This window comes from Primulina eburnea, chromosome 4, assembly GCF_022965805.1.
Source record: "Primulina eburnea isolate SZY01 chromosome 4, ASM2296580v1, whole genome shotgun sequence".
Classification (NCBI taxonomy): Eukaryota; Viridiplantae; Streptophyta; class Magnoliopsida; order Lamiales; family Gesneriaceae; genus Primulina; species Primulina eburnea.
In genome coordinates this window covers 2,545,735-2,562,617 of record NC_133104.1, presented here as the reverse complement: position 1 = coordinate 2,562,617, position 16,883 = coordinate 2,545,735, and the positions used below count along the sequence as shown (strand labels likewise).

Below are 16,883 nucleotides of genomic sequence, written 5' to 3'. Positions count from 1 at the left end.
TTAAGTTAAGCGTGCATAAGTGAAAATAATGTTGAAATGAGTGACCTTTTGGGAAGTTCTCATGCATCAACCTGCTCACGTTGTGTCGCTTAATCTGATTGGCTATGTAGACTATAAAAGAGTAACGTCAGATCCTAACGAGTAATACTATCTCTACTAAGGACATGACAATAGAAAAAAGATAAGATTGATATCTAAGAGACGTGAAACATCACCAACAGATATACACGCATCCATTAACACTCAAGTTAGTGCATTTTATGTTGCTACAAGTATAAAGAAATAAAATTGTGTTTTGACTAACAGTTGCAACTTTTAACCTAGTGGTAAGTGTTTGATTCTAATACAAATATCATTTTTTATTGTAGATACGAGCCGGTTTTTGAGACCGGCTAATAAGAGACCTAATTTATCAATAATTGTCAATCTCCTAATCATCGTACACGAGACGATTTTTAGTTTGTACGATGAGATGATGAAATATGTATGATATACATATAACAAGTCAATATTTATGAATAACATAATTATTTATAATTGTAATCCTTTGTAAAAAATAATCCGATGGACAAAAATATATAATTAATTAATGTCTATCATTTATCTCAAATAGTGGAGACATTATATATTATCAGGTATAAAATAGATTCATACAGGTGGGCAGTTTTTAACATATGATATTAAATTTTCATTAATTAAATCTTTACCTAAAAGCTAAAAAGGTGGACAGAATAAAAATTCCCATCTTCTTTTCATTTCCAAAAAACCCAGAAATTGATTTAACCGAAACCAATTAAGAAATCTTGCATAGCTTTTATGTCTGAGAAAGGAGTGGGGGAAAATCACGGAGAATGTAAAGAGACGGATGTTGACAAATTTCATGTCACAGAAGGTCGTTTGTTAGTGTGAATATTTCTTATCTGGGATCTCTCCAGTTCTCTCTTTAGAATAATAAAAAATATATAATATGGGGATTTTGATTGTATAGTAGTAAATATATACAGTTGCAAGAATCCTTTTTTGTATGTATTTTTTCTGTCTCTCTCTCTAAAGTTTCTTGTTTTCTGTGTTCCCCTCAATAGAGAGGAGAGAGACAGTGGCCCAGCAGATCGAAATCTAAAATATTTTTGTTAAGTTTGATGAGGATCTGGGGTTCCTCAATGGAGTTACCGAACCAGTCACTTCAATGTTCCATTTGACAGATATCAGCATACTTTTGTTCCATGCTTTTCTATATTTTTTCTTCGTCTTTCTGTTTGGCCTTCTTTAGAGTTGTGTATATAGTGGAAAAGCCTCTGAATTGGGCATGATCTTGAGTTCTTATATTATGGGAAACACTGTTGGATGATTCGATTCTTATGAAGGGTTCTTGAGGAGAGGAGGTACAGGATGTGGGTCTGAGGTAATTATTTATCCCTTTTTTGGTTTTAATTTCTGTGTTTTTGCAGAGATTTACTTTGTTCTGACTATGGCTTAAAGGAAGTGAATATTTATTTCATTCTGAGTTATGATGTATTATTGGTTTCATTGGCGAGAATGATTGGATTTTGTGGAGTTACTTCAAGGGATTGATGCTCAAGTATTTGAGGTGTTCATCGAAGTTGAGTTGAATACTTCTTGTGGTACTTGGTATTGACGTGTGATTATTTGTTTAGGATCTGGTTTGTATGTGTTAATATAGACAGTGCAATTTTGGCTTCCAAATATTTTCCCTTTATTAATCTTAGTTGGTTATCCTGATTTCTGGTGAAGTGTGTGAAGACATAAATGCAGCTGTGTTTCGTATATTGCTCCAATTTTCATGGTTTTTCCAAGTACAAATTGAATTTACTTCATCAAAGAAGGCTACATCGTGACGTGCATTGCTAAGCACGTGTATGATTTTTGTGCTGCATAATTCTGTTCTCCTAGTGGGAGAATGACCTCATACACATGTATAATTCTAAGGCTTGATACACTGTTATTTAGTTGTTGGGCAATATTTGATTGGCCAAATTTGCGAAATATCAATTTTTTGATTGGGATTTCTCCAACAGTGAGATATTGCTCCACATTTGTCCTGGGAGAATCACAATTTTTTTATGCGAGATTTTCTTTAAAAGGTATTTCTTCACCTCATAGAACCATTAGATTGATGTGACCCAATGTCCATGGATTTTTATAGCCAGTATCTCATAAATGTAACGTCGATTAAAGCAGTCATTTATGTTTTGTAATATGATTCTCATGAACCCTAGACTTCATTTTAGGCATCCTGGACATATGTTCATATGATTGGCATTTGCTTACAAACAACTTACTTTGCCTGTTTAAGCTTATCTATCCATTAAAGTGAGAGGATCACATTTAGATCCCATTATTTCTTCTAGGCTACTTGAACCAATGAAAAATTGAGTTTGTACGTGCTAGGTGCTTCCCATTTGCCTACCTTGTCCCAGCATTGCACCCCTTTGCTTATATATGCAAAGATTCTTGTATTTATTGCTAAATCTAGAAAAAGTTTTAGCATCTTCATTATTTTATCCATATACGAGTCAGTGATCAAATAGCGAGGAAAGTAAAATTCTTTTTGTATTCTTGGGAGAACTCATAGCATGGTCTTGATTCCCTAAAATTCATGACGCCCCCCCTTGCATTTGATTTATATTTATCTCCCTAAAGCAAGTAGCCATCTATGCTCAAAGTTTCATGCTTGCATGACACAAACATATCTTCTCTCAAAAAAAAAAAAACCTGATAGATTGAGTTGGAGTTTGAATTATGTGAGATATTTAATGTAATACTTCTATGATTGTCCTGTACTATTTCACAATCTGTTTATATTGCATGTATAATCAACTAATTCAATGCAAACTTTAATGAATTTCAGGAACACAAATTCTGAATTTGTACTCTCCACACTATAAATTCATTCCTGATACAATGTGGCTTAAGTTGCATTGATTGACCTTTATCACGTCTGAACTAATAATCACGGCAACGACGATGCAAATATCGAATGTCTGTCGATATTGTACGCATTGTTCACTTTATTTTGCGAATTGAAAAACAGCACATGATTGTCTCAATTTGTGTTTACAACCTATAAGCTTAGCGGCTTCCCCTCCACATAATTTTCTTTTTGTTTCATTTTTTTCCCCAGCTTACTTGTTTTTTCTCACAATTTACAAAAACTTGATGAGCCGTTGATGATTGAACACCATCTTGGTGCAGGTCACAAGCCCAAATAGGAAGCTCGTGTTTGTTTTGATTTCATTGTTCTGGTTGTTCTAATTATATATATTGTCAACCAACTGAGACTGAAAAGAGTTCCTCCTTTTGTATGGTGGGATTCAATTTCTGGGAAAATAGATTACCGAGTATTTGATTTTCTGGTTAATGTCATATTTGAGGTGTCGCCTTCAAGTAAAGAAATTTTTCTTCATGCATTTAATAAAAAACTCTTAATTGGGAAAACAGACTCTCTTTCTTGGTTAACATCCTTGGCTTCATGTTTGTGATACTGTAGCATGCAAAGCCGCTTTTATTGAAGTTAATTAATTGAAGAATGTTGATCATTCTCTGTCATTTCATCAAGTTTGAAAGTTCATAGCTGGATAGCCAGTTGCCTTTCCACTCCATTTTAAATTTTGCTCTGTTTATCTTCACTGGCGAATTAGTCTTGTTCTTAGTACATCAAGTGCTTCAATCCCGCTTTACTTGTTTAGAATAATTGTAAGGCATTTATTTCTGGTTTCATATGTGAATTACATTTTAAGCAGTTGATAGTGACAATGAATTAGAACATGAACGGCCATTATTTCTGGTTTCATATACAAGGTGGAAATGAAAACAATGTTTTATTGCAGGAATGGGAACAAAAGTACAGTGCAAAAGCTTCTTGCCAGGATATTACTCCATGAGAGACCTTAATGAGGATTCTAGCAGTAGTAGTTGGCCTTTATTTTACGGAGACAATACACTAACAAATGGGCCGTATTTCAATGAATTCATTCCGAGGACTACAATAGATGACCATTCAGGGTATGAAAAGGATGCGATGAAGCAAAAAATGCTTGAACACGAGACAGTTTTTAGAAATCAGGTAACAAGATTACGGTTATATGTTATATCCCTTTATCTTTAATTCTTTGTGTGAATTTGGCACATTTTATCCTTTCTAAATTGGCTTTTATTTGACATCCAGGTACATGAACTCCACCGACTATATAGAATTCAAAGAGACATGATGGAAGAAGTGAAAAGGAAAGAATTGTATCAACGAGCTTCAATAGAGCCATCATCATCGTCAAGCCTTCTAGGTTCTCAAAAGCCATCAGAAGATGCTCGAAAATGGCATGTGGGAGGCTTTCCTACGACAAATTCTACTAACGGTAGAACAACTATTTTGGGGGTCGAAGTTGCTAATTCTCGTATGAGTTGTACTATTGGTAATGATACTCAGCCCAGTCTGTTTCCACTCAAGAACGGGTCTTCTTCAAAGGATCGTGAAGGTTTGGATCCAAGACCTTTGAAGGTGAGAAAGAAGCTCTTTGATCTTCATCGCCCGGCTGAAGAGTATGTAGATACTGAAGAAGGGGGAAACTTCGAGGACAATTCAACTTCACCTAAAAGTAGCGTGAAGTTAATCCTTGACAATCAAGCTGGTGTAAAGGTTCCAATAAATGCATCAGCTTCCGATTGTCGTTTTAGGGGCTCGATTGGATTGGCTGACTTAAATGAACCCTTTCAGGATGAAGAATTAGCGACTCCATCACATTTTGATTTCCACGGTCGTCATTCCACTAATGGAGACACTAAACAGATGAATCAGTCTGCTAAATCAAATGCCGGACATCTAGGAGCAATCCATGATGGATTTTTGTTAAACTCGCCTATTGGATGTAAAGTTAATGAGAGGGACCGGTTCTCCTCCTTCTATGAAGCAGGTAAATGTTCGATAAAGTTTCTTTTTGTTTTTCAAAATGATTAATCATTGTCCTTGTCAATTATGTAAGTTAAACTCCATTATTGTGTGAATCTATTTAAGCTGATCGGAGAAGTTTATTTACTTGCTACTTCCCTACAGGACTACCCGAGTAAATTGTGAGTAACGTTTGAAATTAGTGTATCAATCATATGAAACAACTCTGTCACAGTAACCTTCTTTGTCCGTGATTTTTCATGCAACTATTGCCATATTAATTATGCTAATATTAATTAAGATACTGCCTTTTTAATCTTTCAGGATATGATAAAAGCAACCTCAATTCTATGAGTCAAGCACTGCGACAAGACAAGTTTCCTAGGCTTAACCAGGTTAATCATCCTTCTGGATTATATCCATCTGTTTGTAGCAGACAAGACCTTTGGAGAGACAATCCTCGCCATGGTGCAGAGTTTTTAGAAAAAAGTCGTGATCTTTCTCACCCATTATTTAGTTCCCCTTCTTTTACCGGTTCACGGACACATTCCACCTCATCTTTGGCGAAGTCAAAAAAAGACGTTACTCAAAAGTCGACAACATTTGAACCCCCTTTCATTTCAGCTGCGGCAGTGGACAGAAGTTTTCAGCCCTTTTCTCAGACTCGAGATGCGGCTTTTTTTGGAGGAAAGTGGCGAGTTGATTCGAGTTCTAGATTGTATCCAGGTTTAGAAAGTGAAGGAAAAGTTGTAAATGGATTTTACGATGGGTTTGCCTCAGGATCCAAAGAAACACAAGCTCTCTTGCCGTCGGCTGGCTTTGATTTTCTCAAATATAGTAAGGATGATGAAGTAGTAGCTGACCCGTCGACTAATCATGGATTTGGAATTTTTGCAAAACGCAAATCGTGTCATGAAGATTCAAAGCCTGCACTAGATATTAACTTGAATGAGGTGGTTTCAACCTCACCAAATGAGCTAGTAATAGTGGAAGATCTCAATATGGCTCATGAAAAGATTAAACCGGAATATCATCTGCCAGCATTGCCTTGGCTTCGACCTAAGCCAGCTAATGACCATAAAAGATGCTCGAATTATGTTCCGGATTTTTCTAATAAATTGTGTCATAGCCGTGAGACAGTTGGAGATCTCAATCAACCAATCACAACAACAGATATGTTGGCTCCAAATAATTGTCGAGTTATCGAGAAGAACTTGAATGGCGAGACTCGAAATGTTCAGAAAATTCTCGGTTTTCCCATTTTTGCAACTGTTGATCCAAAAGAGGAGCCAACATTTCTTGTTTCCTCATCTACTATTGTCGATTATGCTGCTGAGAAGAAAATTGTCAGCGCCAAAAGGGTGAACAGAATAATTGATATTAATATAGAGTGTGAGCCAGATGAGCAGATAGCTGATGAGGAACTGCCTGTGGAAAAGCCAACGAAAAACACGTGCTTCATCGATTTGAACTCCTGTGTTAGTGATTGTGAAGATCCTCCTGTGCCCTCCTTTGAAACCAAGAATAAAAATGTCAAGGTAACTCTGGAGATAGATTTAGAAGCTCCCGTTCTCCTTGAGAGCGAGGATGATGATGCAGAGGCCAAAAAAAACGTGCCAGAAGATGTATCATTTCCTGTATCAGAAAATAATGCTGAGCCCATTTATGATGAAGTCCTTCAAAATGCAGCAGATGCAATGCTTGCCATATCATCATCTTGTCCTCGTGTCAATATATCTGAAGATTCCTTGGCTGAGTCGCTCCTCTGGTTTGTAAATGCCATGTCATTATGTTCAGTTGAACTCGAACATTTATCCGGTAAAGAATCACGAGCTGGAATTGCCTTCCCGCAGCAAGAGTTTTCCAAGGAGACGGATGATTTTGAAGCAATGGTGTTGCAGCTAGTGGAAACTAAAAAAGAAGCCTTCATGCCTAAGCCCTTCATACCCGAAGTGTCTATAGAGGAAAACGTGGGAACCACCAACATGTTAGCAACTAGATCACGAAGGGGTCATTCGAGGCGAGGAAGGCAGCGAAAGGATTTCCAGCGGGACATACTTCCTGGTCTAACATCATTGTCAAGGCACGCAATAACTGAGGATCTTCAAACTTTTGGAGGGATAATGAAAGCCACTGGCCATCAGTGGAATTCAGGATTGGCACGAAGAAATGGGACCAGAAACAGTGGTGGTGCTCGAGGTAGGCGACGAGTGGTGGTTGAAACTGTCACTACCACCGTTCCAAGCACGGTTTGTGCTCCATTGATCCCCCAACCGAATGACATTAAATCTGGTTTGGAGGATAGAAGCCTAGCCGGGTGGGGAAAGACTACTAGACGCCCCCGTAGACAGAGATTTCCGGCAGGCAATACCCCTACTATTGCATCAACATTGTAATGAGAAGAGACCCTGGTTTCTTGATTATGGAGACATCCTCAGGGGTGGGGAGTGGGGCCACTGAAGGCATGTTTTCGATAATTTCAAGATTAAGGTTGTTGTTTGTCCTGTAAATGTCACCGTTGATCATTTTCTTGATTGCTGACTACTTGTTCTTTTTCAAGATGATTTTTCACGCTTTTGCCCAAATTGAAACCTTTCTCTTCAAGCCTTTTTCGCGAGTTTTTAGAACATAAATAAATTGAATAACAAATCCAATTGTTTTAGAATCAATTTCAATATTTTCATTCTTCATGTTTTAATGGAAACTCGGAAATAGTAGAAGCCACCTACAAAAAATTTGAATTTGAAAGCTAAATTTAACATTAACTAAGATACTGTATATGAAAAATTCACGAAACTTCTATGAAACTATGATTTCACGGGTAAATTTTGTGCGACAGATATCCTATCAGATTTTACTAATGAAAAAATATTGTTTTTATATCAAAAGCGCTATTTTTCATTACAAATATAGATCGAGTCGACACAAATGCAAAACGTCAGTTCTGACCCCTAGTACTGATTAATATTGAAATGCTTCTAAAGCTTAAAAAATCCTTCAAAACCTTTACAAAAATCAAAATTTTAATTTTTTTAGAAGATTTAAGAAAAATAAAATAAAATAATTCAAACAGACAGAGTAAAATGTTTGTTTTTTAGCAATAACACATTTGGTTCAATCCTGATCGAAAAATGTAGAAAAGACAAATGAAGATAAAAAGAGAATGAAAATGTGGGGAATTTCAAAATTCTAATATTTGTTTATTTAGTATAGATAGACCTTACGACATGTTTGACTGTATAATACAATACAAAATAAAGATTTTTTTTTTTAAAAAAATTAATTTTTTGGCTATTTCAATCTTTTTCCCCAGAAAACCAAAAACCGAATCATAAAAACCAAATTTTTATATACAAAAAACCGAAATGGACCTAAATGCAAAAACCGAAATTTTTGGTAGATCGATTTTCTGTTTTAACCAAAGTTGAACACTTTTACCAGCAAGCACGATCGCCAACCTGGGAAAGAGTCCTGAGGTTCTTCATACCAAAAATAATATCAATTAAAAAAGTAATAATAGCAAATACAAAAAAACTAGTTTTGGTAAGAAAAATATTTGAACTAGCTCGCGTAATACAACTTTTCAAATGATTCGACGCTTTATCAAATACTAGTTATCGAGCATACGCGATGTCTGTCATGTATATTTTTTGGTTTTTGGAAAAACGATTTTTGAAACTTAAATAATTTTTTTCAGCTATTAGTAGAAGTTTTTCCTCTTATTTTAGTTTTTCTCATTAATATTTGCATTAATATAATTAAAGTAAGAAAACTATAAATATAAATATAGTTTAGTGTCAATCAAGGTTTAAACTGATTAGTACACATCGTCCAGTTTAATTAATTGTATAGAAAGATCCTATATCGCCACACATAATTAAATCGAATCAAAATTATCTGAAAAAAAATTAAATAACAATTATTGGATACAATTTTTTAAAAGAAAACAGTGTTCTTTTTTAATATATCAAACATAAAATTACATTATTGTAACTCACACCCAATAAAATTTATTGCAATAATATTATTTTTAACTATATAAATTGAAAAGTAGATCTCTTGTGAGACGGTCTCACGAATTTTTATCTGTGAGACGGATCAACCCTACCAATATTTCACAATAAAAAATAATACTCTTACCATAAAAAATAATAATTTTTCATGGATGATTCAAAAAAATATTCGTCTCACAAAATACGACCCGTGAGACCATCTCACACAAGTTTTTGCCTAAATTGAATCCCTTTTTATATTTTTTTAAGTAAATTATTATGAAACTGACAATTAATGGAAAAAATATTTAGAAAACAAAATGCATGGGGCCTTGTTGCCCAGAACCGTGAAATAATATTTTAAACAATATTAGATTAACAGGGATGTTATATAATGACAGCACAAAGATTATTCGATATACAAAAAAGCATACCTAAAATAGATACAGAAAATGCTGAAACATGATACAAACCTGAAGTACAAATGAAATAAGGAAAAAAACACAATCTTGCAGATTTTTTTCGTCTTCCCCGAGCTGAATTTATGTGTCACTGATATAATGTAACATGCATCTATGGCCGTTGATAAACATAGTTGGTTCTTGGATCCACAATGACTCCCTTTCCTCCATTTACTTCCAAATCATGCCTGCATCAGATTTTACACGTAAAAACTTGCTAGGAGTCATGATTTTCATCAGACAGGACGCAACAAATCGATGATCCATGAGACAGGTGTTAAAAAGATTACAGTCAAGAGTTGGGGATCGGGTTAATCGAACATTTTGAACTACGGATGTCAGCAGTAGTAAATTTTTTAATGTTTATTTTATTTTATATATTACGAGCCAGGTTGACTTGTGTTACACTGTTTGCATATATATGGCCCCCCAGGCCCTCAGCAAAACTGTAGTGGCTCGTCGTCACATAAATTGCTTAAATGAAACCCGACAAGGTATCTACTTAAAGGCATTAAACTCACTGAAATACGAAATCTGGTATGGTTAATTGTTCACGTGGAACGTATCTGAATAGCTGCAGAAGACGATCAACGTAGACCACCTTCTTCCACACCTAAAGAGTAGATTACAGTTTCATGAGCTTCAAAAGGAGTACACTACATTTGCAATGAGATGTGAACAGGTAAAAGAGTGAAAAATGATTGATTCAGGCCCTACCACGTTATCTACCATTAACTCCAAACCAAATATAGCTGCTTTCAGCCCAAAGGTTGGATGAAGGATGTATATTGCCTATTGATAGAAGCAGACATTAGTTCACAAGTGTGTCATATCAGCATGACGAAGTAAAGGATTGTTATAGGTAATGGTAAAAGTGCAATTTACATCTTCCCATACCGTACGATAACACAAATACTACGTGTTTTGGTTACTAGACAACCTACATAGGATATAAGAGATGATGTTTGTTCCCCTAACATAAATTTTATAATTGGCAGAGAAACAAAAATAAAACTAATCCCACATACATGAAGATTACGCTGGTGTTTCCGACCAAGTATTTGCTCTAATCTCTTCATCCATCCAAGATCCGGTTGGCTGCAACTCAAATCAGAAAAACATGAAGTGAAGCCAGAATCGATAACATTGGATTTGGATGAAAACTTGTTTAGTAACCCACAGATTTCTGCAAATTCCTAACAACCTCAATAGACAAGTTAGTATATTCCAAGGGATACAAAAGTTTGAAGCAAAGTCGTAACAAGAAGATTTTAGGCACGGTGGTTCCAACCTTGATGGAGCATATGTACAGTACTTTTTTAGTGGCCATCAAAATTGGGGAAATGGTTCCATTAACGTTAGAGTTGTTCTGCCTATTAAGTGACCACTGACCAAACACTTCTCCAAAATGAGAGAGGTTGCAGGTAAGATCCTGCCTAAATTAACCCCTTTCCCATTTGAAAAAACAAATTAGAGTTGTTTCTCAAATTGCATAAATGAATCAAAGTAACGTATAGATTTTAAATTAAAGAAATAACAACTCGGAATAGGCTACAATGAACTTATGGCAAGAACAAAATATGTTGAGAAAGTACCCACGTCTGCAAGGAAGCCGCGGAGTGGAAATAAACTATGGTGTAAGGCTTCTGTATCAAGGGCTCAAACTCCTAAAAATGCAAATTCAGCATACGTTATAAAACTGCAAAAGTGATAAGTATAGAGCCAATAAATTCAATGAAATATAGGAACAAGGCTTTGAGACATTACACTTCATGAGCACATAATACATCAAAGTTATGACAAAACTAACTAAAAACAGTTGATACTTGTTCACCTTTACTACATACAGCACGAACCGCTCTAGATCAAGACATCTAAGTAGAAAATGTGCTCCAACAACCACCATCACTGGATGGCCGTCGCAATCAACGCCGCCTCGGTAACTGAAATAAAGTTGAAAGTGGCATATTAAGTCACGATGTTGATAGAGTGAAGTCAGAGTTTGTCTATCAGCCCATAATAAGCAAGTCCAGTTAAGTAATGTGCATCCATCACAAGCTGGTGCCTGTATTGACAACCAAAAACAGGCAGAATCTAAATTGAACAGAGGCACATGATACATCTACTTTAGCATATTCCCTAAATTTTAAAATAATTTGCTCTGGTAGACAATGAAAAAATGCGAGACTCAAAATCCGCATGCAGAAACTCTCTGACAGCCTCTGATAAGGAGGCCAAAGAAAACATTACATATGCATATCAACACCTCATAAGTCAAGTTTACAATCACTTACACAATTTTCATTTCGGCAATTTCAGAAAGATTAAGTGAATTGGCTTTTGCCAGATATCTAGAATGAAGCGAATATTCTTCAGCTGCAGACAAAGGAGGACCCCCAAGATCACCATACCCAAGCATTTTGGCAAAATTCCAACCACTTCGTGCCTGTGCTGTCTTTTGCCACTGTTCTCTGCGTCTCTGATCTGGATCTTTTATTAAGGACATAAAGGCAGGGTCTAAATATGAATCCAAGTATGACGAGTCCCTGTTTTCACAATAGCTTTTAGCATAATCCATGAATCAAAAAGCAAAAGCCAAGCCTATTAACCGCAGGAATAAAAATTAGCTCCTGAAGAATTGGAATACAATAGTTAAAGTTCTCCATAAGATGCATAAAAGATACAAATCAAATACGGAATAGACATAATGTAATTAATGTACATGCAGTCACGCAGGATCCTAAAATCATAGAATCTCGGGAAACTTATTGCAAAGATCATAAGCTAGATAGATAGCATCCTTGCAACACGTCTGTGATAATATCAACAAGCAGGGAAATGACCAAAAAAAGTGATTTTACAAAACAAGAATGATGATAATGTGCTCACAAGCCTCACAATAATAAATACCTAAAGTACTCTATACTTCGAAGACATCTGGGTGTCTTTAAAATAAAAAAGCAGGAAATAAGAAAGTTTCCATTTAATTCAATGCAATATGAATAAGCTGAGACAGGACCAGAAATAGTTTTTTTAAAAAAACATTTTAAGCAAACTACAAATGGCTTTAAAAACTCAAGCATGCTTTGTTTTGCATGAGCACACTAATGAGACAATAAAGGGAGCGGAAGAAGTTACTTACTCTCTAGCCAACCCAATATCACTGACTGGAAGATCAGTTGAGATTTGCGCAGAACCTGGACCACTCTTCCTCAACTTTGGTAAAGGTTTGATTCTGATTTTGCGTTCATCTATGATTGTTTCACCATTTTCATCTCCAACATCTGCCGGAAGCTTTGAAATAGCGATTTCCTCCTCATGTCTATCTCGTGGAAAGTAAAGCGGAAGCAATCTACAATATGAAGTAACAAATGGATTCCAAATTCAAAGCATTAAGAAATCTTGAACTAAAAACAACGTTTGCATCAGCTAAAAATAACATATCCCTATAGCTGAAAAAGTGAGAGTTCCATCTATTAACCTCTTATAGATCTCTGTATCGGATGCTGTTGTAGTACAAAATACAACTGCATGGATTTTATCCTTCTGTTTCTCAATAAATCGTCTCACAGTTCCTAGTCAAAGTGAACAAAAATTAGTCCATAGCAAGACATATAAAAAGGAAACAGCATGTCACAAGCATGCTAACAAACATAAATTGAACCTCCGGACATATGTAAGCGTAACAAAAATAGCAAGGAAGAAAACACACCTAGAAAAGAGATTTCAATTGAAGTGATGAAATATTGGGAAGAAAAGAAAAGATACTTACGTATAGCCACATGAGCTGCTGGTTCTCGAGGATAACTTTTGGCCTCCGTATAAATACATCCCATTGCAATGCTATATTCACAATATAAAAGAGCTTAATCCAGGAAATTTACAGTTGACTAAATGAGATAAGAAATCAAGAATAACAAATTGCAATGTATTGAGATTGAACTACCAGTTAACTATGTGAGAAAAGGAATCAAAATTACTAATTGCAATGTCTGGAGATTGAAATACCTCTGAAGCCCATTATCAATGAGAAGTTCAAGACACGAGCGGTAGCAATGACTCAAGGCATTTTCCGCAGCTGTATGATATTTTACAGCATACTTGGGACCAACAGTGTGTATCACCCTCCTGCATATCACGTGCAACTACACTATTGAGTGAGAAGTTGGCGATTAATTTTAAAGATGAAATCTAAAGGAGCGCCTGAGAAGTATAACATATAAAAGGACTCCTTCCCCCATCGTATGCGTTTATACTTTATACACATAATAAACTAATGATTCAAGTATGGCCAACGTCCTATTGAATTATGCATACAGTGAGCCATACACCAGAATAAAAGGAGATGTCTACTGCTAAAAAATCACTCAATGATATTTTGATAGAGATGCACAGCCAATTTCTTCATTACTTAAAGTAAATGCCATCTTGAATCACCACTATGCTTGGGAATATTTTCTTTCATATTCAGAAGGTTCAATCGCCACAAAGTACAAGTGCAGTGTATACAGCGTTTTCAATGAAAACTGTAAAAGATTAATTTCAATCTTAACCAAAGGTATAGCATTTAAGAAAAATATTCCAACATAATCACCTTGCTGGAAGATCATATGCATTAGTAACTTTTGCCATCCCTGTTCGGCAGCCTCCCTGCAAAGGTAAAAATAATTACTATGGATATTTATTTGTACATAATAAAATTTTCCAAGTCTTGCATCACCTGAAACTTGAGTTTTACCAGATGTGCCCATTTCAGAAGACAAAACCCCAATGGCATTTCCAAAACTGCCATGATCCTCACCAGACAAAAATTGGTAATAGTAAATTCTATAAAGAAAGCAAGGGCGGTCCTCCAAGAACATAAAATATAACCTTGCTAGTGATTAGACATGTCTAAAAATTTACAGTTGTCAAAGTTATGCAAAACCTTTTGGGCCTCCTAGTATTAGGGTACATGGTTGGCCCCTGTACATGTCCATGTCAAGAACTTAGACCAAAAAACAAAAAGTTTTGGATTTAATTTCATGCTAACATCCAACACCTGTATTTAGTGCAGGAACATAGGTGTGCTTGAAGAAGTAATCTAGTCGAGGAAAATTCTCTATGATACCAAAAACACAAAATGTAGTGCGCAATTATAGATAATTCAGCATATCTTACTAATCCAGCGCATTCTTCTGCGAGACCGGGTCCAGCAGCAGCATGCAAACCAGGACTGCTGTGTGCTTCATCTAGGTTCTGTATAACATTCATAAAACATGTAGTTGGTGGGAGGAAACCCAACTGAAATGGAATTGAGAAAGAAACAAACAATTTCATAGGTGTAAAAGTCTCAAGTCTCAAACACCTACTTAAACAGATAAGAAGGAATCAACTTAGGTAATCCTGAAGACAACTTGTATGTCTGTACCACATCCACTAAATATAATGGATATCGCAACTTTTAAGATTTGATAGGGATTACATATGGGTAAGCAGTGATTGATCACAAATTTATATGTTTTGCTTGAAACAGTTTTTAAAAAAAATCTGGAAGAAGAAGCACAACAACTTTTTACCCAAAATAACACAAGATACCTATGGATTAAGCAGGAAAGTTTTCACATATTAAGATACTTTCCAGTTACAGATTGGGTCATGTTTTTGGAAAGGGCAAGTGGTAGCATATTCACTACCAGTTATTCTACAGGACTAAAAATGAGATCACGAGACAATCCTATAACTACAAGTCCGGTAATATAATTACTAAAACAGATGTATATACGTGGAGCAAACATTAAATAAACATCTTTCCAAAGTTAGACGAACAAGAATGGACGGATCAGATATTCAAAAACAGAAGTTTTGGATCAGCATCTGAAAGAGCCATCACCATGAAGTTCCAATGACAGATCTAAAGAGTTACTGTCATAAAGAATAAACCACTCACCTCGTTGGCTGAATTAACTACAGCATCCACCTCGAGATTCCAAGGGTTCCCCCTCCAGAGATATATCTTTGAGTTGATTTCGTGATCCACAGGAAACCTAGATACCATCCCATTTCCACCATTCTCTCCCTCGGAGGCAGATGTCAAAGGGTCTGGAAAAAAGGAATTAGAAAAAGCAGGATCTTCGTTCTCATATGAGTATCGATACTCTGAATCACTCCAGCGTGGAACTTGATCTAGTGTCACCACAGAATCGACATTATCCGTTGGCATGCCACCTCTGTTAGTAGTCACAGCCCCAGCTCGATACATAGTTTAAGTCCCAAGCTTCACCTTCATCGCTCACCAGCAAACATTAAATTAAACCCCTTCACGATATCTATTGCCAAAAACAAACAGAAACCTCAATTTCCACAATGGCTCGCACAGCAAAATCAAAACAAAAAACCAAATAGAATAATAAAAAAATAAAGCACAAGCCCCTATAACATCAAAACTATCAGATAACCTGCACCTATTCTTTCAATCCACCACAAGAACATCAAAGTGTCAATCAAAATCCAATCTTTACATGCCATGCTCGGACGATATCACCCAATGAAAGCTAGATCATCAACATTACAACAAAATTCAACAGCTCTGAAACCTCTAGCATCATTCACAGAACCATTCAATAAAATAATAGAAAATTCGAAAACCCTACCCCAAAAATCAAAAAACATAACAAGATTTCCCGTAGATGAATAAAAATCTTGAAAAATAATTCAAAATCATCATACCTGGGAATGAATTTGAATTTGTGTGGCAGCAGCGCAACGAAATCCACAGAAAGGAAGATCTTCAGAGATGAGAACTAATGATTAGACGGAAATTTTTCTCGGGGCGGAAAATGTATGGGTGGGTGGAATATGGAATGATAGATTTGGCCATTATTTCGGGGAATTTTGTCGTTTTATATGAGTTTTGACAAATTTGCCCTTGGATCTGTCGGGTGATTGGTGTCCGGTCCACTCCAAAAATATTTGAATTCGAGCTGGATTCGATAACATATTAAATTACTCATATATATATATATATACATATATATATATATATATATATAATCGAGTAATTCACGAGCGACTCGATTAAACACACAAAAAACTTGCACTCGACTCGAGTACTCGATTAAATATTTGAGCTGCTCAAACTCAATTCTGAGTTTTGATCCAGCTACTCAAACTACTCATGACTTAGACTCATTTGCACCCTAGTTATCATGTCTAGCTCATATTATTTCTTTATTATTATTATTATTATTATTATTATTATTATAGCTCTTTTTTAATCATATATTATAACTAAATATGTTCACGAATTATGGGTTTTTTAATTAAATGTAATAAATTTACTTCTCTGTCTTTTTTTTTTTTACTGATTATAACTTTTCTTAAAGCCTGCACCCTTTAATGCATGTATTTCCTTACAATTTTTGTTTTTAACCATCTTCCTCTTCTTTCTTTCATTTTCCAACTATATCTTTTCTCCCTTGATTTCTCATTTTCTTTCATTTTTCCGAAGGTATTTTTTTTATACTCAACTCACATTTATCGTCTTCT

General features: G+C 35.5%; 3 protein-coding genes across 6 annotated transcripts in view; 2 read left to right on the top strand and 1 right to left on the bottom strand.

The window, feature by feature from the left end:
* Positions 1-16,883, top strand: part of LOC140830595 (PLASMODESMATA CALLOSE-BINDING PROTEIN 2-like) — an 87,180-nt gene that overhangs the window by 33,895 nt on the left and 36,402 nt on the right. The window lies entirely within an intron of this gene.
* LOC140830589 (uncharacterized) lies at positions 712-7,514 on the top strand. 2 transcript variants are annotated; one of them, XM_073193986.1, is made up of 4 exons: positions 712-1,402; positions 3,849-4,084; positions 4,187-4,928; positions 5,228-7,514. In XM_073193986.1, exons 2-4 carry the CDS (start codon positions 3,851-3,853, stop codon positions 7,297-7,299), a joined length of 3,048 nt encoding a protein of 1,015 aa, XP_073050087.1. In that variant the 5' UTR covers positions 712-1,402; positions 3,849-3,850; the 3' UTR covers positions 7,300-7,514. The 2 variants fall into 2 exon arrangements, with proteins under 2 accessions (XP_073050087.1, XP_073050086.1); XM_073193985.1 differs by lacking the exon at positions 712-1,402 and adding an exon at positions 1,428-3,213.
* LOC140830588 (uncharacterized) lies at positions 9,238-16,218 on the bottom strand. Of its 3 annotated transcripts, none has more exons than XM_073193982.1 (15): positions 16,065-16,218; positions 15,286-15,664; positions 14,517-14,594; positions 13,951-14,006; positions 13,365-13,484; positions 13,129-13,199; positions 12,838-12,931; positions 12,499-12,708; positions 11,651-11,902; positions 11,191-11,299; positions 10,956-11,023; positions 10,385-10,454; positions 10,074-10,148; positions 9,878-9,969; positions 9,238-9,544 (listed from the first exon to the last, which is right to left on the bottom strand). In XM_073193982.1, the coding sequence occupies exons 2-15, from the start codon at positions 15,595-15,597 to the stop codon at positions 9,469-9,471; spliced, it is 1,683 nt and encodes a 560-aa protein (XP_073050083.1). In that variant the 5' UTR covers positions 15,598-15,664; positions 16,065-16,218; the 3' UTR covers positions 9,238-9,468. The 3 variants fall into 3 exon arrangements, with proteins under 3 accessions (XP_073050083.1, XP_073050084.1, XP_073050085.1); XM_073193983.1 differs by having other exon boundaries at positions 15,286-15,618; positions 16,065-16,203; XM_073193984.1 differs by lacking the exons at positions 9,238-9,544; positions 9,878-9,969; positions 10,074-10,148 and having other exon boundaries at positions 10,384-10,804.

Coding starts and splice junctions, on each gene's coding strand:
- LOC140830588 (XM_073193982.1), bottom strand. CDS start 15,597: ATGTATCGAGCTGGGGCTGTGACTACTAACAGAGGTGGCATGCCAACG. Junction 14,007..14,516: donor CAGAAGAATGCGCTGGATTA/GTAAGATATGCT, acceptor TTACCTTTGCAG/GGAGGCTGCCGAACAGGGAT. Junction 9,545..9,877: donor ATACCAGATTTCGTATTTCA/GTGAGTTTAATG, acceptor AATCTGATGCAG/GCATGATTTGGAAGTAAATG.
- LOC140830589 (XM_073193985.1), top strand. CDS start 3,189: ATGATTGAACACCATCTTGGTGCAG. Junction 3,214..3,848: donor TGAACACCATCTTGGTGCAG/GTCACAAGCCCA, acceptor GTTTTATTGCAG/GAATGGGAACAAAAGTACAG. Junction 4,929..5,227: donor CTCCTCCTTCTATGAAGCAG/GTAAATGTTCGA, acceptor TTAATCTTTCAG/GATATGATAAAAGCAACCTC.